The 22,130-nt window shown below is 45.9% G+C and overlaps 1 protein-coding gene across 2 annotated transcripts in view; it reads right to left on the bottom strand.

Annotated features, from left to right (window-relative positions):
• Positions 1–22,130, bottom strand: part of LARGE1 (LARGE xylosyl- and glucuronyltransferase 1) — a 586,234-nt gene that overhangs the window by 270,833 nt on the left and 293,271 nt on the right. For both annotated transcript variants that reach the window (XM_079935833.1, XM_079935832.1), the window contains exon 5: positions 10,401–10,524. In XM_079935833.1, coding sequence (XP_079791959.1) covers positions 10,401–10,524 — 124 coding nt within the window. The remainder of the gene's footprint in view (positions 1–10,400; positions 10,525–22,130) is intronic.

The following is a 22,130-nucleotide window of genomic DNA, read 5'->3' as shown; positions in this document are numbered from 1 at the left end:
CTCTATTTCCTCATCTGGAAATGGGTGAAAATAATTATACTCACCTCAAGGCTTATTGGGGGGATAAAATAAGATTATGCATGTGAAGCTATTAAGTTCATACATAATCAACTCTTATTAATGAGAGCTATTCTTAAAGGAAGAATTTTTTTGTTCTTTATAATTTAAATATTTTTCTAATAGACTGGGAGAAAATATTTGCAAATGATGTGATTGACAAGGGCTTTATTTCCAAACAGTCATGCAACTCAGTAACCAAAAAACAAACAACCCAATCAAAAAATGAGCAGAAAACCTAAATAGACATTTCTGCAAAGAAAACATACAGATGGCCAACAGGCACAAGAAAAGATGCTCGATGTTCCTAATTATTAGAGAAATGCAAATCAAAACTCTAATGAGGTACCACCTCACACCTGTCAGAATGGCCATCATTAAAAAGTCTACAAATAACAAATGCTAGAGAGGGTGTGGAGAAAAGGGAACCCTCCTACACTGTTGGTGGGAATGGAAATTGGTGCAGCCACTACGGAAAACAGTATGGAGGTTTCTCAAAAAACTAAAAATAGACTTGCCATATAATCCTGCAATGCCATTCCTGGGCATATATCTGGACAAAACTAAAACCTGAAAACATACATGTACCCCAGTGTTCACTGCAGCACTATTTACAATAGCCAAGACATGGAGACAACCTAAATGTCCATCAACAGATGAATGGATAAAGAAGATGTGGTACATATATACAATGGAATACTATTCAGCCATAAAAAAGAACAAAATAATGCCATTTGCAGCAACATGGATGGACCTAGAGATTATCATACCAAGTGAAGTAAGAGAGAAAAGAACAAATATCATATGATATCACTTATATGTGGAATCTAAAATATGACACAAATGAACTTATCTATGACATAAAAAGAGACTCACAGACAAAGACAACAGATCTGTGGTTGCCAACAGGGATGGGGCATGGGGGAGGGATGGATTCAGAGTTTGGGATTAGTAGATGTAAACTATTATATAGAGAATGGATAAACAACAAGGTCCTACTGTATAGCACAGGGAACTATTGATATATTCAATATCCTATGATAAATCATAATGGAAAAGAATATGAAAAAGAATATATATACACATATATATAACTGAAGCACTTTGTTATACAGTAGAAATTAACACAACATTGTAAATCAACTATACTTCAATAAAATAAATAAAAAAACTTTTTTCTAGGGTATATAGCCTGATGTGGGCAACTTACCACTGATTTTACCTGGATTGTAAGGGCCCCTTTTGATCTACATGCATAGAATTCTTTTTAGCTTGTGACAATTTTTTTTGTATTTCATCAGACTCTGGAGGGACCATCCAACACCTTGACTCTGAAGCGCCTGCAGCCCTTAATTTTCATTAGCTTCTCACCAGCTCAGCCACTCCAGCCCAGGGTAATGTGTCAAAATGTACCTCCTCTGAAACACATTTTAGAAGCTCTAACATTTCACTCCCCAAACCCAGCCTTTTATCCTTTCAAAACATTTGGATAAAAACTCCTGCTCTCACTGTAGAAATTTTCTAACCTCACCATAATCTCCAGTTGACTTTGCCCACTACTTTCTCACTGTCCATCAAATACCTCTGGTCTCTCTTTTTCTCTTTTTTTTTTTTTTGGTGGGGGGCATCCAACTCATATTCCAAAACCCATCATTATACCTACTCTCTTGAATCACTGAAGTTGTTCAACTCAAATTCTGTACAAATAAGCCCTGTGGTACCAGAGAATAACACTGCACTGAAGTCCAAGAGAACGAGATTTCAGCATCACTTAGACCTCTGATTAGCAGCATTCTGCTGATACCTTTGGTAAGTTCCTTATTAACCAAAGAAAACATTTGCTGTTTCTATAGCATGGGATTCTTGAAAAGACACAACGAAATCAGGTTCAGGAAAGCATTTCCTTCTTTATCAAGGAGAACGGACGAGAAGACCACAGCAATGCAAGTGGAAAGGGATCAATGCTCAAGATGAGGAAAAGGTGGCTCAGGGGACACTAAATTGCTTTAAATGAGTTTAAGTCTGAGCTCCAGGAGGGGCATGTCACATACACAGATCTGGAACAACTGTTATATTCTGAAGAACCATAGAGAATGGTAGACATAAGAGATAGAGAAAAAAGTGAGCCCATTCAAGGAAGGTAAAAACTCAGAAACCACTTATCAGGTTAACGTGTCAGAGGATAAATTTAAGTGTCAACTAGGCTCCCAGCACTGCCATTCGGATTATAGTTGAAGGCACGGGGATGATGAGGAGAAGACTTAGTAGATATGCTAGGTCCTCAAATACCTGGCTGACCTACTCTGCAGACCCCAAACAGAGCTCATGCATTTTCTGGGAGCCATCATTGGCCAGGCTGTATCCTAAACATTGGGCTTAAAGAAAAAAGTGACAGGCCTTGCCCTCTCGGTTCTCACAGTCTAGTATGGAAGGCAGACAAGTGACCAGACAATGATATACACACTCACATTCAGTGTTTCTTAATGCTCAGGACCAATGGGGGCGGGAGGGGGATTAAAAAGGTGAAGATTTCAGTACAGCACAAGGTGAACATTTCTAATCGAGTTTCTAAATATGGAACAAGGTCCTTTGGGAGGTAATGATCTCTTATCTCTGGAAGGACTCAAAAGCAGAAGAGTAATGACCATTTACATAGAATATTATAGAAGAAAGTGGAAGGTTATGCCAGATGAATGCCAAGTTCCTTCCTAATTAAGATTCTGTGATTTTCAAAAGGGGACAGAGCCCATTCATTAGGACACTCCATTACATAAAGAGACATTTGCCTGTGTACAAAGTGAATTGTACAACTGACACAGAAAGGTTCTTTTCTAACACAGATTACAATTTCTGTTAGTTGTCTACAATGTTCCATGTCTGATATTTAAAAGCCAAAGATCAGTCTTCTGAATACGGAAAAGTACGTTACGCGTTTCACTGATCCACCTCTGTTCTGTGATCTCGCGCTCATTATCGGAGAGAAAAGCCTAACTCAAAGGCCCGAGGTGCATTGCAGTCCTTACAGAACCAGCTCTCCCATTCAACAACCACGCAGATAATCCAGGAACCAGTAAAGCAGTAAAGAAAATGGGAAAATGCCAACTTTTCCAGACCTGGACATAATATGTAACCTCAGCCAGCCCTCCTGTATAATGTTTGACCCACAAGGAGAGAAAGAACTAGAGCCTAAATCCATAAACTATTCTAGAAAAACAAGCTAAAACATGTGCCCTCTGATGAGCGGTCAGCCGTCGTTTGTTCCTTTGCTATAGAGGAAGAGAAGGTGTGTGTGGACGTGGTAGGTTTGGAAAAGAGAAGATTGAACAGGTTAATCACAGCCATCTGCAAATATACCAAAGAGGAAGGGAAGGAAATAGAACCTGTTGAGGGCCTACTATGTGCCAAGCACCATGCTTTCCATGACAAGACCTCAGTTTTACCAATAAAGGGGAGCTAGAGCTACCGACATGGAAAGACGATTACGTTCTCTGTGTTACTCTCATCATTACCATATTACTGGTGAAACTGGACAAGGCAATTCTAAAGGCCACCTGGCTTCACTTCTTTCTTCTGCAGGGCATCTCCGAGCAGATCCTACCCTCTATGAGAGACACATGTCCCAGAGCTTCCGTCTCTCCTCTGCAGGTCAAGTCTAATTGGAACTGCTCCAGCCCATGCGGGTATCTGGTCACTGCAATGGAAGCTCGGCCACCGCCAAGCGTGTGGTCCCTTTGAACTACACTCCAGGCCTGGATCATAAAATCCAGATCCAGTTTGGAGAAGAGTCATATGTGAGATGTGGGGCAACTTGCTTAACCCGCACTGGGCCTCATTTGTCAAAAACTAGCTATGAGTATTGGGTTTCTTTTTAACCCTGAGACCCTATGAGTTCATGTCATTATCAATCCCTCCCAACTGAAAATGCCCATCACTCAGGAGGCATATCTTCTGAGGAAACAGATGGGGCGGGCAGTAGTGTCTACATCCCCCAGTGAGAGGAACAATAGAAGTCTGTCTCCCAAAGGACAGCAGGTGCTGAAAGACGGCAGTTATCTAAGAGAACCTCTACAATACTCCATAGGGACCAGCACAAAGGCAACTGAGTGTGAGTAGGACGGCAACTTTTAGAGTCAGCCATCAGTGTTTTCCGTGACCACAGCCCTGAATCCCACTTCATAATCTTTCTGATGCTGGTAATGAGCGGGCATCAGGTCTAAGAGAAAAGGAGATAAATGAGGGCTCCCAGCTAGACAGGGGAATCATGAAACAGCCCCGGCGCCAGCCACTTACCTTCATGAGCTCGGGATCATCCTCACCCCAGTGGTGGCCTGGGGGTGACTTCCCGGGCCAACTAGGAGCAAGATCAAAGGCTGCTGGGCATGCAGGGCCTCGTCTGAACACTGGCAAATATCTCGCTGATTTAAGGCAAACTGTCCAGAGTGGTGACTGTTTAGTTTAGAAAATGATCCTTGGATGGCAGTGATGGGGCTGTCCCAGCCCTCAGCGGCATCATTAGTGAGACATACTTTGGTCCCCAGCAGGAAGGCCACTCGCTGCAGGCCTTTAAATGGAGGGGTCATGCTTAACGCATTTATTCTTCAGGAACAACCAGAAAAAGAACACCACCGAGAGCTCAGAGGACCCTTGTCTAGACACAATTATAGCATCTTAGCTTAAAAACAGGCCACAGAGAAGGAACCAGAACACAGGAGAAAGAACATGGATTATGGAGTCAGTTCTGGGTTTTAATCCCAGCTCTACCACGTACTAGCTATGCATGTGACTTGGGCTTATTTAACCTCCCTAAGCCTCAGTTTCCTTATCTGTATAATGGGGATCCTAATAGGACCGATCCACAGAGTTACTGTGAGCGTTCCATGAGAGAACCATGTAAACATAAAAAAGAAAGCGTTCCATGTATAGCACAGGTTACACCACAGCCTATGGGGTCTAGAGTCACTGAAAACAGGAGTCTTGAGTTCCAGTGCAATTCAACAGTGGCAGCTTCAGCCAGTGGCTGCAACCCACGTCCCCCTCCTTTCCTTCAGATCCATCCCACCTCCGTGTGTACTGAATCACACAATCATGCATCTCATATCATTTCATTTGGAAAGGGAAGAATCAAATAGCTGCCTTGGCATTTATGAGCTGCCTGATCTTAGGCAAACATCCTTCAACTCCGAGCTTCAATTTATAAACTGCCTGTAAGATGGAGGTAACGAAACTCCTCTCTCCAGCCCACAGGGTGGTCCTGAGAAGTGAGTGAGAGCATGCCACCACCTGCAAAGCTCCACACGGAAAGAAGTCATCGTCCCTGTCCTGCGGCTCCCCTCCCCTGGTGACAGGAGCTGCATGTCCTGGGTAGAGTTTGGGGCACCCAGGGCCGGTAGCCTGTTGATCTGGGGCCTCGGAAGCTGGAAATGAATGGGCCACATAAACATCAGAAAGACCAGTGAGCGTTTCACAGGCCACAGGGACGAGCAGGCTGAGCCTTCACTGTTTGCAAATCCGCACTAACTGGTCATCACAGAGAGAAGCACACCAGTCCAGCGCGAATTTCTCACAACTCATTTTTTTTTTTTTTTTTTTTTGCGGTACGCTGCCTCTCACTGTTGCGGCCTCTCCCATTGCGGAGCACAGGCTCCGGACGCGCAGGCTCAGCGGCCATGGCTCACGGGCCCAGCCGCTCCGTGGCATGTGGGATCTTCCCAGACCGGGGCACGAACCCGTGTCCCCTGCATCGGCAGGCGGACTCTCAACCACAGCGCCACCAGGGAAGCCCTCACAGCTCATTTTTAATCATGCACTGATCCTTCATAACTTCCTTTCCCCTATTACTCCATTCTCCAGTGCTAACAGATAGAATAAGGGGCCCACAGGAGTATTTCTGAGAAACGCCATTTCCAACAGCTGTACAAAGCGATTTCTCATTCCTATCGGGGGAGGCCGTCTTACGTGTCTGCTGACGCTACCATCCGACATGCTTCCTGGATGCAAGTAAAGAACACAGCACCATTCCCTGTCATCATCCATCCCTTCTCTAATGCCATCTAATGGATGGTGTTTCAGTGTGTTCCCTTCCTGGTTTACCTGTCATGGAAAGACACTCCACCTGTCCCACAGCTGCTCTTGGGATGTTAAGGTGGGTTGGCACAGACGGAGCTTCCTCATCTATGCCACTGCAGGGTCACTGGTAGACAAATACCTGGCTGTCTGCCCATGCCCTGAGCCACAAGGGGCCTCAGGAATGTGGTGAACCCTGACAATGATCAAGAAACTCCTTCCTCAACCTAAATGTCCATTGACAGATGAATGAATAAAGAAGATGTGGTACATATATACAATGGAATATTACTCAGCCATAAAAGAGAATGAAATAATGCCATTTGCAGCAACATGGGTGCAACTAGAGATTATCATACTAAGCAAAGTAAATCAAAGAGAAAGACAAATACCATATATCACTTACATGTGGAATCTAAAATATGACATAAATGAACCTACCTATAAAACAAACAGACTCACAGATATAGAAAACAGACTGGTGGCAGCCAAGGGAGATGGGGTTGGGGGAGGGATGGAGTAGAAGCATGGGGGGAGCAGATGTAAGCTATTACATACAGAATGGATAAACAAGGTTCTACTGTATAGCACAGGGAACTATATTCAATATCCTATGATAAACCATAATGGAAAAGAATATTAAAAAAGAATATATATATATATGTATAACTGAATCACTTTGCTGTACAGCAGAGATTAACATGACATTGTAAATCAACTATACTTCAATTAAAAAAAACAAAACAAAACTGAAACCTCTTCCTAATGGCTTCATGTCTCTTAGGCACCCAGTGCTGACTTTACTGTGTATCATTCATTTAGCAAATGTTTTCATAGGTGAGGCATCATCATGGTTTAAGTTTGTTGAGCAGGTGTTAAGCTTACAAGGTGATGAAAAACAGACAGGATCCCAGCTCTTTCAGAGCCTACATTCTAGGGGAGACAGACATTTACCAGCTCATTACACAAAGGCGTGAAAGCTTACACTCCGCAGCGAGTTTACTGAAGGAACCGTACGTGATCCTCTGAGAAGGTACAACAAAGAAGCCCCTTTGCGATGATGAAGGCAGGGAAGGTTTCCTTGTGTACATGGAGCTTAAGCAAGAGAACGTGGACTCAATTAGCGATGGGGGAGAGCAGGCTGAGAGTACAACAGAGAGAAGAAATGACTTGTGCAAAGGCCCCCAGCGGAAGGGAAGGAGCAGAGCAGACTAGAAGATCCAGTGGGGAAGCAATGGTGCTAACAGTAGACGACTAAGTCAGGAGGAGGTAGGAGCCAGACTGTGCAGAAAAACTCGACTCAGTTAAGGACTGTGGTCTCCATCTTAGTAGCATCCAGAAATCACTGAAGGTTTTACACAGAGCACGGGGAAGGTGTGGTTGGGCTTGCCTTTGGAAAGCCTGACTCATGCTACTGACGGAGAACAGATGTGGGTGAGGAGACGTGAGCGGAGGAGAAGGGAAAAGGCTTCTCTGGGAAAACAAAGCAAAACAAAAAACTGCTGTTGTGTTGGCGACAGAGCATGCAGGCTTAGACAAGGATGGTAGCAGGGGGAGACGAAGACTAGCTAGGACCTCAAATGGCCAGATGCTCGGAGAGAGAAAGGGACCCATCGAAGGCAAACTCGGTTCTGGATAAGCAGCTAAGTAGGTGGTGGTGTTAGGTTCCAGGAGAGGCTCAGGTTGGGGGGGGGAGTGGGCACACCACGGTTTAGACTTGTTGAGCAGAATTATGTATAAATTATGATGACTGTTTTCATGAATAATGGAAAAATTATGTTTTACAAAATGCCTTCATACTCACTGTCCTTACCAGATTCTGACAACTGCCTCACGGAATACAGGACTGTGGGTGATAGATGTTTTAAGAGGTGGGGAAATAAAATGCAGATGGTAGGGACACTGCATGGCAGAGTCAGCAGCAGAAGGCAGGGTCAAGGGCAGGACTCTGGAGACGATATCCTTTAGGACACATCAGATTGTTGTTGTTTTTTAATTCTTATTTTTTAAGCCATGGAGTCCTCAATTCAAATGGATAAAACTCCAGTGTGTAAACATAATGCATACCTGGATTCACGTGGGCATGAGGGAGTCAGAGCCCTCGTCTTCCCCCACACCAGTCCCCTCCTTTCCTCCAAGACCCTGAGGAAGCCTTGGGGTTCCCGGGGGCAGCTTACAGGCCACCGTGCCTTACCTTTCAACCTCCCAGCTGCCCTGTGGGCCTTCAATCAAGAGCCTTTTAATCCTATATTGCCATGGCTGCAAAGGGGAATGAGGGATTGTCAAGAACCTGCTGCATTTCAGGCACTGCTGGGCCTTCACGTGAGTGATCTGATTTAATCCAATATCTTCTCCCACAGCTGGCAGGGTTCCACCCATTTTCAGCTGCTCAAGCCAAGGCTCAGAACCCAAATCAGATATTAGCTCTTTAATGGCAAGATGCGAAATGAAGCTGGGGTTTTCAACTACTTCGTGTTTCCTCAAAGAGCAGAGGGGGTGCAGGCTTGCACAGGGCACAGACACAGGACTGCTCTAAGAGAGAACACGCACGCTGTGCCAGACGTGGCCCCCTCCCCTCCTGCTGCTTTTCCCCATGGTGTTGGCCCTCAGACCCCGGGAGACAGAGTGGCTTGCTTTCACCTTAATTAGTGCAGCAATTTGCTAAATTTTGTTTTTCCCTTTTTAAGAGTGTTAATCAGTTTTAGCTCAGAATAGATTGGAATGGCACACCAATTACCACGACAATCCCCAAATGCTAAATTCTGAACATCTCGATCAACCTCAGAGCCTGAAATATGGGAAAATGAGAAACTCCGGCCAACATCTTTGTGATCTATTTAAAATGCTATGGCTCTGAAATGAAAAGATAATGGCTTTATGAGGTTTAGACCAAGCAATGTGCTAAAACCTGCCTCGTGTCTAGGTGTTTAGTCCTTCCCAAGGTGACTGGAGACAGAGCTGCAACGGTTTCTGCAAAGCGACACGTTCCACTAATAACAGCAATTGGTTAAATCCACAAGCATTACAGGGTACCAACAAATGCGCCAGAAATACAGAAAAGAACAAGATGTGCTCCCAGCCCCGTCCCGTTAAGAAGGTTCTAAACTAAAGCAGTCGACGGGCAAGTGAACAGAAAACGTCCTCCTCTTTCCTGGAGGAGTCATGGGACGTTCTCAGAGGGGGTAGCCATGGAGCTGAGTCCTAAAGGATGAGTGGGAGGTGTGACAGTAGCTGGAAGGGTGTGTCAGATAGAAGGAACAGCAGAAGCAAACGCTCAAACGCAGGAGGGAGGGCAGAGAGCCCAGAGGTGGTTTCTTCGAGCTGAGTAATAAGCAAATTTGCAGGAATGGCCAGAGATGCGACTGGAAGAAGAGTCAAGAGCCAGAACGTGCAGGACTTTTAAATCAGACCGTGAACCTCAAGCCTGATGCAGACCACGTGATACCACAGGAGGATTTCTTTATTATTCTTTTTTTTTTTTTTTTTTTTTTTTGCGGTACGCGGGCCTCTCACTGTTGTGGCCTCTCCCATTGCGGAGTACAGGCTCCAGACGCGCAGGCTCAGCGGCCATGGCTCACGGGCCCAGCCGCTCCATGGCATGCGGGATCTTCCCGGACTGGGGCACGAACCCGCGTCCCCTGCATCGGCAGGCGGACCCTCAACAACTGCACCACCAGGGAAGCCCCCACAGGAGGATTTTAAGCAAGGGAATGACGTGGCCAAATGAGTCTCCCTTGGTTGAAACCCTCTGGCCCAACATAATCCTTAATATTTATTCAACATAGTCTTTTAAAGCACATTCACACATGTTCTCTCATTTGAGCCCCTTAATGACTCCATGAGGTTGGTGTTATAAGTACATTTCTACTCATGAAAAAACAGATCCAAAGGTATAGCCTGTTTACTTTGTGTCTTATGACCAGTAAATGACAACATACGAATTCAAACACGGGCCTGTTGGACTCAGCGCTGACCTCACCGGGTAACAGAATTCTCTAGATATTGGCCACCATAGGCCTTCTTTAGATACGGACCAGGCCAGTAGCCTCCAGCCTCCACAGAAAGCCTTGGTGGCCAGAACTGCACAGACCAACACGCATTCTGTGCTCAAGAAATGGTTGCTTTAATGCTTCAGATAATCAAATCAGATTCAAGTGGCAAACACCCTCAGTTATACCCTGGACGTCTCCAGTCTGCGAGCTGAGATGTCTGCCTTTGCTGCTGTCTACTAAACCATAAACAAGAAAAGCATCCTGCTTGACCTCCCTTCCCTCCGGTACCTTGAGCTCATCCGCGTTGTAGAAGTCTACTCGCACGGCAGGCACCATCCAGGTCTGGAAGAGCGTCGCCAGGATCTGCTCGGCGATGGAGTCGGCGATGACGTGGAAATGCAGGGGGTTCCGCCTGTGGGCAGGGAGCGGAGGAGAGTCAGGAGGGAGAACCAAGGCCGCAGAGACACGCTCTTACCAGCTGGTAGCGTGTGGCCAGTTTCTAACAGCAGTGATGAAGGACAATCAGGCATGTTACCTACTGGAGAGGACGTCAGAGCTGAGGAGAGAAGATGTCTCATCCAACCTCAGGATTTCAGAGACGTGGCCACCAAGGACCAGAGAGGGTAGAATCCCTGGTGACATTCAATGCAAGCCAACCGCCATACCTGTTACTAGGGCATCTGTGTTTCTAAAAATCTTAAGTAGAGCATGTGTAACAATTTGGTCAACGCTTTATCTTTACCACCTGGATGTACCGGCATCAGTGCAGAAGCACGTGGACAAAGGATGAGGTCTTTGGACCAGCTGTGCGGAGCGGGTAACGCACTTCTCCCCCAGCACAGCACTAAGTCCTATCTTCTGCCTGTTCCTCCCCGAAAGAGAAACAGGCAGCCACGATGGCATCACCTGGGGCTCCCATAACTGAGTATCAGCCCACCCTCACTTGTAATATTTCTAAAGCCTTTATTCATTCTACCTCAGTTGACCCGCTGTTACACTGAGCCAGCACCCAAAATGCAAACCAGCAGTACACAAGGGCAAAGCTTCCAATTCAAATGGAAATGGGTTCGAAGCCCAGATCTGGCATCTATCAGGGGAGGACTTCGAGCATGTCACTTATACCTCTGCACTGCTGCTTCTTCATTCTGCAAAATGTGAAAAGCCTCCTCTACGGGCTACTGGGTCAGTTAGATGAGATAAGACGTACCATACATGATGCATCTCAACAACAAACATAGATGGGATAACAACAGACAGCAGATACGCCTTCCTGAGGGACCGCCAGGCACAAACCAGAAGTTCAACCCAGTAGAACTATTACCAGAAACATCATTGCTCTAGTAAGAATAACGGCATACATCGTAATACCACGAACGAGCACCTCTGGAAATCTAAAGATGAGAATGACCTCGCCCACCCCAACCTCGAGGAGTTCTTACTACTTAGAGACAGTTAAATATGAACCCAAACATAAACAGGAGGTGGACTGTGATAACAGCTACAACAGAACACAAGGCTCCAGGAGAGTAAAGCAAAAGAAGGGCTAATCTGGACCGGGTCAGAAGAATGTGTAAGAGGTGGGGGAAGTAGTGCCCTGAAGGATAAATGACTTTATTCTTGGCAAAGAAGAGGGGACTCGATCCAAGGAGAGTAACACGAGACTCTGGCTGGAGCCCAGGGGGTGCTGAGAGTGTGGTGGGAAGGGAAGGGTTAGCAGGGACTCAGGGGTTCGAGCAGAGAAGGGGAGAGATGCAAGCGCATAGGGAGCAGAGCAATGAACGCCCGCTTAAACAGTCTGGATTTGATCAGCTCGGCGTGGGGAGTAACAGACTGGCCCATAGCTCTCAGCCTCCTGCAATCGCTCCCCAGCCCTGTTCTAAGTTCTAGATACACAGATTTCTTTCAATTCCCCCTACCCTCGTGCTCTCTCTCCACCTGGGCCTTCGCACACACCGTTTACTCTGCAGGAAACCCTCTTGCATTTGCTCATTCTATAAATACTTATTAAACACCCACTGTTCACCAGGTGACGTGCAGGATGCTGGGGACATGGTGGTAAGACACCATCCCTGCTCCCACGGTCTCGTCCTCTCCTTCTTCCTCCTCCTCCCCCCGCCCCTGCCTCCACAGCCCCCATTCAGCATTTGGTTCTCTCTCACCCAGCCTTCACTTCTGAGGTCTGCCATCATTTGCTTTTAGAATCCTTCCCTGACGACCCATGACTAAGTTAGGGGCCCTTCCTAACGCACAGTCAGCTCAGCATCTGTGCCCATCCTTAGGCTGTGGTTGCCTGTTTACTGGTCTGCATGCCCCCTCGACCGAGAGCTCAGGGGAGTAAAGGATGGTGCCAGTTGTGTTGAAATGGAGAGCCCCACGATCGAACTCAGTGCCTGGGATGCAGTAGGAGTTCAATAAACGAAATGAAGAGTGGGATAGGTGATGGATAGTGGGCAGCTAAGGGGAACAGAGGTGTATGCCTCACTTAGGAGATTAGGTGAATGTGAAACAAGAATCCGACTTAGTATCTGGGGAAGAGCAACAGCGAAGTGGAATCTAGAGGAATTTCAGGAGAAGAGATCTTAGATATGGGGGAAGTGGAAAGGAAGAGGAAGACACTGGGGTTCCTGGGCTGGTGGTGATTCGTTCAGGACAGGGGCTACAAGAAGAAAGGCACACTGGGGGAAGATCATGGGTTTGGGACTGGGTATACCAAGTTTCAGGTGAGGGTGGCAAAGCCAGGTGGAACTGGGTAGATGAGTCTAGACCTGAAGAAAGTTATTATCCAAGGCCAACCTGCCAAACACATAGCAGGAGCTCAGGGTGCTGAGCTGAACAAATGACCCAAAGGAGCGATCAGCACTGCTGAACTTCTCCACGGCACCCGCTGCGCGAACACTGCAAGCTCTCCCATTAAACTGTCTATACTCAGAAGGAAGGGGCACGCCTGCCTTACAGCTTCCCTGGAAGCCCTACAGGTAGCTTCCCTATAAGATGCTGCCAGCAGTCCTAGGTGATGATTGGTGGCATGAGGGAGTGATGGTGTATTTGTTCACTGGCTACTGACTTACCTGGACGCTAAGCCAGAGACAGCTAGACAGCCACCTGGAAGTCAGAGGGTCCCCTTAGCCCTCAGTGTTGGCACAGTCATCCCCCTCTCCCACGAGCCGCGACCGGAGTCTTACGTATCAAGAATGAATGAAGATAAATCTGTATAACTGTCAGCTTGCATTTTTATCCACAGTAGAGAGATGGCTTAATTTTAGACATGGGGTAACAATACCAAACAGATCAACATACTACATTTGTCCCAACGCATCACGTTTTCCACACATCTGTATCTTTGTCTGGGCTGTTCCTTCTCCCTGGGATACTCCCCTGATACTTGGAGGTCCCTGAGTACCTGTTCTTCCTTTCAAACTCCCTTTGTCAGTCATCTCCTCCTCAAAGCCTTCTGTGAGCCCATCTTCATCCCTCCCTTTTCCTGCTAACTGGGCACCTCAAATGAAAAGCTAATCTACCACTTCCAGCGAAGCACTGGGTGATACAAATTCAAACACCTGGCTCCTTCTCTGCACCGCGAGGCCTCTGAGAACAGGAACCATCTTTTCATCGCCACCCCCAGTGCCCAGCAGAGAGCACGGCAAGTAACGGGTGCTCAAGAAACACTGGTGCAACAGGGGACGAAAGCCAGCGCCCCTCCTTCCCTGTCACCGGTCACATTCCCATAAGAAGTAAAAGCAGCTGATGGCACGCTTGCATCAACGGTTCAGGGCCGGCGCTCTGCTCCAGGACATCTGGGTCAGAACCCTGGCTGCATTAATGACTGACCGAGTGACCGAAAGCATGTGACTTCAGCTCTCTATGCCTCAATTTCTTCCTTTCAATTCAGAAACAATAATGGTAAGTAAGCAGCAGGACACTGGGTAATTGTGACAATTACATGATGTGTATAAAGCACTTAGCAAATACCTGGTGTGGAATATTTCCACATATGCTAACAATTGGTGTGGTCTGAAGGTTCGTTGCCTCCCACCCCAAATTCATAACCCCTAAGGTGATGATACCAGGAGGTATGGCCTTTGGGAGGTATTTAGGTCACTAGGGAAGAGTCCTCCTTCCTTATAAGGGGTTAGTGCCCTTATAAAAGAGGCCCTCTTGTTTTTTTGACCACATGAGAACACAGAGAGAAGTCTTCAGTCTGTAATCAGGAAGCTGGCCCCCAGCCAGAGTCAGGCCATGCTGGTGCCATGACCTTGGACTTCCCAGCCTCTAGAACTGAGAAAAAAAATACATGTCTCTTGTTTGTGAGCCACACGTTTGTGCTATTTTGTTATAGCTGCCTGAACGGACTAGGACAACTATTACCGACACTAACTTATGAAACTGTTATTTTCTCCACTGCTTTTGCATCACTTTTCAAATAAAGTATTTTCAATTAATTCTTCCATTCACAGACAAAAAAATGAGTTGAATGAATAAACACCCAACAAAGAGCTATCAAGCAGCAAGTAAGGCAGAAGAGGGATTTAGGCAATGAATGAGCTCAGAGTCCTCTCTTCAGGCAGCAATCAATCTGGCAGAGACAGAGAAAGAATACTAATAACCACATAAACGTTAGAACCCCGGTGTCGCGCTGTAACGCTGGGCTACACACACGGCCGCAAAGTTTGGGAACGGCACTGCTCCCAGGGAGCCACCTGAAGACACTGACGTGGACGGTGAGTGAAGGTACTCCTGGAGCTGGAGAGTGAACAACTTGCACAACTGTACAGGACGGTGCCACAAGGAGGAACACACATGCCACTGGAGTATAAGGTGGGAGAGACCACTTCTCACTAGTGGGGAATCTAGGAAGTGCCCATGGACGATGTGGCAAGTAAACCGGACCTCTGGATGCAAAAAGATGGAGGATAGAGGAAGGCATTCTGCAGGAGGTAACAGAATAAGGAAAGGAACGGAGGTGGGAAAGTCCACCGTATGTCAGTGAAAGAACAATAGTCTTCTTTGAGTGGATCACACAATGTTTATTGAACACCTAGTGTATGCCTGGAATGGGGAGGAAAAAAAGAAGAGAGAGACAGTATTAACAACAAGAAGACAGCCAGACAAGGTTTGGGGAGCTCAGCAGGCAGCAGATTGAAGATGTAATTCAGGAGGTTCATCTAGTTACCGAGCAGAAGATGAACCAGCGTGGGTAAGAGGAACAGGCTCTCAGAGGACGGTGCAAGCATTTTTTTTTTTTTCTTTTTTTTGCAGTACGCGGGCCTCTCACTGTTGTGGCCTCTCCCGTTGCGGAGCACAGGCCTCGGACGCGCAGGCTCAGCGGCCATGGCTCACGGGCCCAGCCGCTCCGCAGCATGTGGGATCTTCCCGGACCGGGGCACGCACCTGTGTCCCCCACATAGGCAGGCGGACTCTCAACCACTGCGCCACCAGGGAAGCCCCGGTGCAAGCGTTTGTATGAGGCTTTCCCCCTCTTCTGCATTCTTCCTCTGGTCTATTTAGAGCATCTCTCCAGAAGGGAGTGTAACTCCAGAAAGACACTGGGCTCCTCTTTAGGGCTAAACTAGGTGTTTGCATGGTCAAAGGGGTCAGTGAGCCTCATCAGCTTCCCTCATTAGACAACTAAGAAAACGCTTAATCTGAGGACACACAGTCCCCAGCTCAGGGGACCACCAGGACCCTGACAGTTTGCTGACCCCCTCAGTAATCCAATGCGGTCTAGCCAGCAGTAGCTCACGTCTCCTCGTGGGGAGGATGAACACCTGGAGGGGCTCTGCTAATAATGCTCCACCCTGGGAACCATCACAAGGATGTGGGTCCCGTCAACTGCACCTCCAGCGGCCACGAGGAAAGCATGGCCCAGACCACTTTTCACAGAGCCCCTGTGTAAGCCAGAATGTCGCCCTTGAGCTTTAACTTCTGAATCCGGCTGCCAACCAGATGGTCCCGCTTCATATCCCATGGGCCCCCTGGAATCAAGACGACCCAATTACAACACTCCTAACAAACAAGGAATGTCAGCTCCATGGGGACAGGGACCTGGTTGGTCATTCACTGGTTTATCCCACCCCCTGGAACAGTGCCTGGCATATTAAATAGGGGCTCGTGTTGTCCTCTCTTGGCCCGTTACACATGTCTGTCCTCCTGAATTCCCTGCCTGAGTGAACGGTGCACCATTCACCCACACTCACAAGCTAGAAATGGGACTGTCACCTGGGCTCCTTCCCCGCCCACGTCCCACACACCCAGTCAACGGCAAGTCCCCAGAGGCAGCGTTAGTCTTGTGGTTGGGGCTTTGAAGCCAAACCGCCTGGCTGCTTCTAATCTAGGTCCTGTCACAAATGATGTGACCCTGAGTGAGCTTTTTAATCTTAGTCTCAGTTTCCAAATCTGTAAAATGGGGTTGATGTTGATGGCTCCTACCTCATAGTTACTGTCTGATGAACTGAGTTAAAATATATAAAGGACTTAGAAGGGTGACTCACAGGCAGTAAGGACTTCATAAATATTAGCTATTATTATCCCAACTAACCTTCAGGAACATCTTATGAATATATTCACCCCTTCTCTCCCTGATCTCTGAGCTTGCTCCCTCCAATAGCTCATCCATCCTGTCAGCCCTGAACTCTCTAAAATGATCACATGATCCCCTGCTCACCATACAGCCTTCCGCCTAACCGGACCTTCAATGAGCTCCCCCTGTCCCCCTGTCCATGCTCACGCCTCCCCACTCCCTCCTGCACTCCAGCCACTGTCCTCCACAGACCTGCATGTGGCCACCTCTTATCCCTCCTTCAAGAAGAAAACGAAGTGTCACCTCTTCAAGGAAGCCCTCCATGGCTACTCTACCTGAAATGTCCCTCTCCCTCCCCATCACTCCCCACCCCACTGCCCTGTTTGGTTTCTGTCTAGCACTGACTAGTATTAGAAATCTCCATCTTCATCGGCAGGTCTATCTCCACCCTCCACTAGAATGTGAGCTGTCTAGGGTAGAGATTCTCTCATTTCACAAAGCACCTACTCTCTCGTTAACCCCCTCTATAGCCCCAGTGCCTAGAAAGTGCCTGGCCGTGAGTCAGGTCCAGGACTTGGCCACGTTCTCCCACAGGCTGTGTTCACGCTGTCGTGGCTTCCACAACCGCCTACACGTTGCCGCACTTCCTGCTTCCAGCCTTCTGTTCTCAATTTAGACGCCACGGCTCCAAGGAAGCCACTCCACAGAGTCAGATGCCCTTTCTTAGTGCCTCCCACTGATATCAGAGCTCAAAACTTAGATCTTTGCAACTGTTCCCTGTTAGATGGAGTCTTGGCCCTGGAAGCTACATTTTGTTGATGATCTTTTCCTCAGATTTTTAACAGTTCCTTGTAGATATAATCATCCAGTGATTGTTTATTGAAAGAATGAATGAACGGACAAATGAATAATTACCAAAGAGAACCAAATTCCCTCAGAGTGGACACAATTACCTGGAAATTAGGTGTAGAGGCACTTAAAAGAAAATGTGAGAGTAAATCTTTTAATTTGGGGTTAGGTGATGGTCTCTTAGATATGACATCTAAAGCTCAAACAACAAAAGAAAAACAGATAAACTGGTCTTCAAGATTAAAAACTTTTGTGCTTCAGAAAACACCATCAAGAGAGTGAAAAAGACAGCCCCAGAATGGGAGAAAATATCTGCAAAGCATATGTCTGATAAGGGACTTAAAACCAAGAATGTGTAAAGATCTTTTACAATTCAAGACAAAGACAAGTTAGCAGGTTAAAAACGGAGCAAAGGATCTGAATGGTCATTTCTTGGAGAAGATGTACAAATGCCAATAAGCACAGGAAACGACGCTCAACATCACTAGTCACTAGGGAAATGCAAATCAAAACTCAGACACCACTTCCCACCCACTAATGGCTAAAATAAAGAGACAGATGATAACAAGCGTTGGTAAAGATACGGAGATACTGGAACTCTCATTTGTTACTTGCGGAATTCTAAAATGACTGTAGCTGCTTTGGAAAACTGTTTTGCAGTTTCTCAGAAAATTGAGCAAAGTTACCATTGCTGAGTTATCCAGCAATTCCACTCCTCGTTATATATGAAAAAGTATGAAAACATATATTCACACAAAAGCCTGAACACGAACATCCAGAGTTACATTATTCATAATAGTCAAAAAGTAGAAACAACACAAATGGCCACCAACTGACGAATAAACAAAATGTAGTACATGCATACAATGGAATATTACTAGGCAAGAAAAAGGAATGAAGTATGGACACGTGCTACAACATGGATGAACCTTGAAAACATTATGCTACGTAAGAAGAAGCCAGTCACAAAAGACCAGAGAGTACATGATCCTGTTGATATGAAATGTCCAGAATAAACACATCCATAAAAACAGAAAGTAGACTAGTGGTTGCCAGGGGATGGAGGGAGGGGGAAATGGGGAGTGACTACTAATACATATGGGTGTTTCTTTACAAGATGAAGAAAACGGTCTCATGTTAGACAGTGGTGACAGCTGCATAACTCTAACTGTACTAAAAACCACTTTTCAAGAGTGAATTCCATGGTATGTGATTTACATCCCAATGCTTACTTACTGGCCTGAGATGTGGACTGATGGTCTGACCTATGAGTTTGGGAGAGGGATTGAGGCCTGGTCTGTTCAGCTGTCTCTGGGCTTCTTTCCTGGGGAACTGTGTTGTACAGTAAGTCATTTGCCCAGGTGGGGAAGGCCTGCAGTTGTCCCGGTTGGCTCAGACTGTAAGTAAACCCAATTCATGAGGCCAAAAAAGAACTCACAATTGAAAGAACATCCCACAATTCAGGACTAACAGCAGCAGAGGTGATATTTCATTCTCCAGGTGTAACTTCTGAGCCTTATTTTGCAATTGGCTCCTAACTCAGGAAGGTAAAAGTGTTTTAAAGATAGAGGCTTCCAATTCCCCAGATCAGCCAGAGGTGATGAGCCTCCATCCTACTCTCTGTTGTCCAGAGGTAAATTAGCAAGAGTTAGACAGATGTTAAGAACATATTTACGCCAAAACGAGTTTCATAAACTGAAGACAGTAAGAACTCATTCAGAAGAATCACAAAAGGAATAATTTTCTTAATATATGATTCAATGTTATTTAATTTTACATCTAGATAACATCCGAAATAGTCTTTTATACCAGTCCACCAGTTACATATGCATTTTGGGAGCACTGCTTTAAGCCCATGAGAAAAGGCTTCTGAACAGGCAAGCTTGAGTACACATCTTCAAATACAATGGGGTCCACTTGGCTGGGTTCAAGCAACACAGACACTAGGTCTGTTCTAATTCAGACCAGATCACACTTTTTTAACAAAGAAGGGAGCAAGTGCATGCTTCATCTTCAGCACAGTCTGCAGACTTTGCTCATAATGAGCAATGCTCCTGCTGCCTCTGGTTTCCTTAACTGCTCCCCTGTTCCAGGCTGGGAAGCAATAAATATGGTAATACAAAGAGGCAAAGATGATTAAACCCTAGCTTCCTCCCTGCTTTTCCTTTCTTATTTTGTCAGGAATGTGCCACAGCCCCTGTAAGGCAATCCAAGGTCTGTTTTTGATTAAAATGTACAAGGACAGCTGAGTTGAAATAATCCTTAATTATTAAGGTTACAATGGAATTGCAGTTTTAGAAAAAGAAAGAGCCTGTGACAGCAACTCGAAGGCTCAGTGAATCTGTTACACTGAGAGATGTAAATGGAACTCACTGCAGAAAACCATAGCAGCCAGAATGAGGGTTTTTCAGTGTGAGTTCTTGGATTGGGGGAGGACAAGTGGCCTTGATAATGTGGGAAGAATCGAGGACAAGTCAGTATTCATGTCAGAAAAGCTCTCCAGGGGAGAAGAACAGAGCAAATCAAAGGCCTCATGGTGTAGTGAAAGCAGCATGGATTCCAGGGTTGGCCGGAGCCAAGGCTAGAAACCCAGGAGCATCACTCATTCACCTGTGACCTTGATCAAGCTATTTAACCTCTCTGAGCCTCCGTTTCCTCATCCATTTGTGGGAGTAACGGCATCCACTGTACAGGGTTGGGATGAAGGTCAAATACAATGACCTATCCTTGGCATCTGAACTATACGAATGAATCCTTTTTGGTTTTACATATACATGCGTGACTAAATAGCATAGATCTTCTACCTGTTCACAGGTTCTACATGTCCTTGCTGTTTTTCTCCCTGAACTTTAGCGAGGTAAAATTGACAAATAAAAATTGTATCTATTTAAGGTGGACATTAAATACTTTGAAAACATTAAAGGTGATATTTTTATACATGTATACATTGTGAAATCATCATCACAATCAAGCTAATGAACACACCCATTGCCTCACACAGTTACCACTTTCTTTTCTTTCCTCCAGGCGATTTTCTTAAGTCTTACTAGAACACTAATGTCCAGGCCTTTAAAACCACTATTTATACTTATCACCTCAAAAATACATACCTGGGGGGGAATGAGGATGATAATGGAAACCACAGGAGTAATAATAATGTCTACAGGGTCACCCAAAATGATGAATGAAAATAAAAATAAGAAAATGATACTCAAAATGGTAACTTTTCAAGAGCTCAGACTCTGAAGCTAGACTGACTGGGTCCAACCCCGGCCCTGCCCCTCCTCTCTGTGACCCTGAGCCTTGACTTCACATACGGATCCTCAGTTTCATCATCTATAAAATGGGGATACCAGTAACCACACCCTGAAACTACATGAACATTCAATGCATTCATATCTGAAAAACACTCAGAACACAGCCTGATGCAGAATGAGAACTACCTTCCTATTTGTAAAATAAATAAAAGACAAATGTTTCACGTCGATTACCTCTTTTGATATTCACAACAGGGCTCTATGAGAGGCTGGGGGGCAAGGCAGAGCTCCAAGAAGTACAGTGACCTGCTGGTTCACCAGCTCACAGATGGAAAGTCCAGAATCAGAACGTACTTCTGGTTTCTCTTACTTAAATCCTAGGTTCCCTTCAAAATCTGGAAACTGCTTCTATAACAAGTTTAAGCCTGAATAAGCAATAAGACAATTAGAGGCAGACACTGGTCACGAAGATGCTGTTTTATCCTCTCTGTTCTTGAGGGGCACAAGTAAAGCTAAAAAAAAAAAAAAAAGGACGGGTGCGCGCACGCACGCATGCGCGCGCGCACACACACACACACACACACACACACACACACACCCAGCTGTTTGACATGTAAAGTAAGGCAAATCACCCAGCTTCTTCCTGCCAACAGGGCTGTGGAGTAACAGTTAAGTAGATCACCCCAGCAAACGAATATTAAATGTTTACAAGCTGGTCCACCTTCCTGCCCAGGAGGTAAGCACTTAGTGACTAAGTGAATATATATACTTTTTCCTCTGCTTACTAAAAGCTCGGTTTCCTTGAAGAGCAGCTATACTTCCCGGTTTACCTGCAACTGGGATTGGAGTCATAGGCATCCCCCCAACTTTTCTTTAAATAGTCTCCCATCTAGGTGACACAGACACATATTGTGTTATTTTCTACTAGGTAAACCTTTGCTCACATCTATTTTGTATTTATTTTTCTCATCCTCCTTTTTTCTTCATGATAGAGGGTGCAGAGTAAGATGACCAAAAATATATATAAAGAGAAAACAAAACCAAGATCATCTGTATTTCTACCACCCCAGACACAATATACAAGAATTCCATTTTTCATGTATGTTTTGCTATTCTTTCACTCCCTGTAGTATTTCAACCATGTATATGTGTATCTGTATGCATGCCACACATGTGTGCATGTATTTATATAGTGGAACGATGTTATGCATGAGTTTTTTTTGTGTGTTTTCTTTTTTTTTTTTTTGCGGTACGCGGGCCTCTCACTGTTGTGGCCTCTCCCGTTGTGGAGCACAGGCTCCGGACGCGCAGGCTCAGCGGCCATGGCTCACGGGCCCAGCCGCTCCGTGGCATGTGGGATCTTCCCGGACCGGGGCACGAGCCCGTGTCCCCTGC

Source organism: Stenella coeruleoalba (genome assembly GCF_951394435.1).
Source record: "Stenella coeruleoalba genome assembly, chromosome: 11".
Classification (NCBI taxonomy): domain Eukaryota; kingdom Metazoa; phylum Chordata; class Mammalia; order Artiodactyla; family Delphinidae; genus Stenella; species Stenella coeruleoalba.
This window is presented reverse-complemented; position numbering and strand designations above follow the sequence as displayed.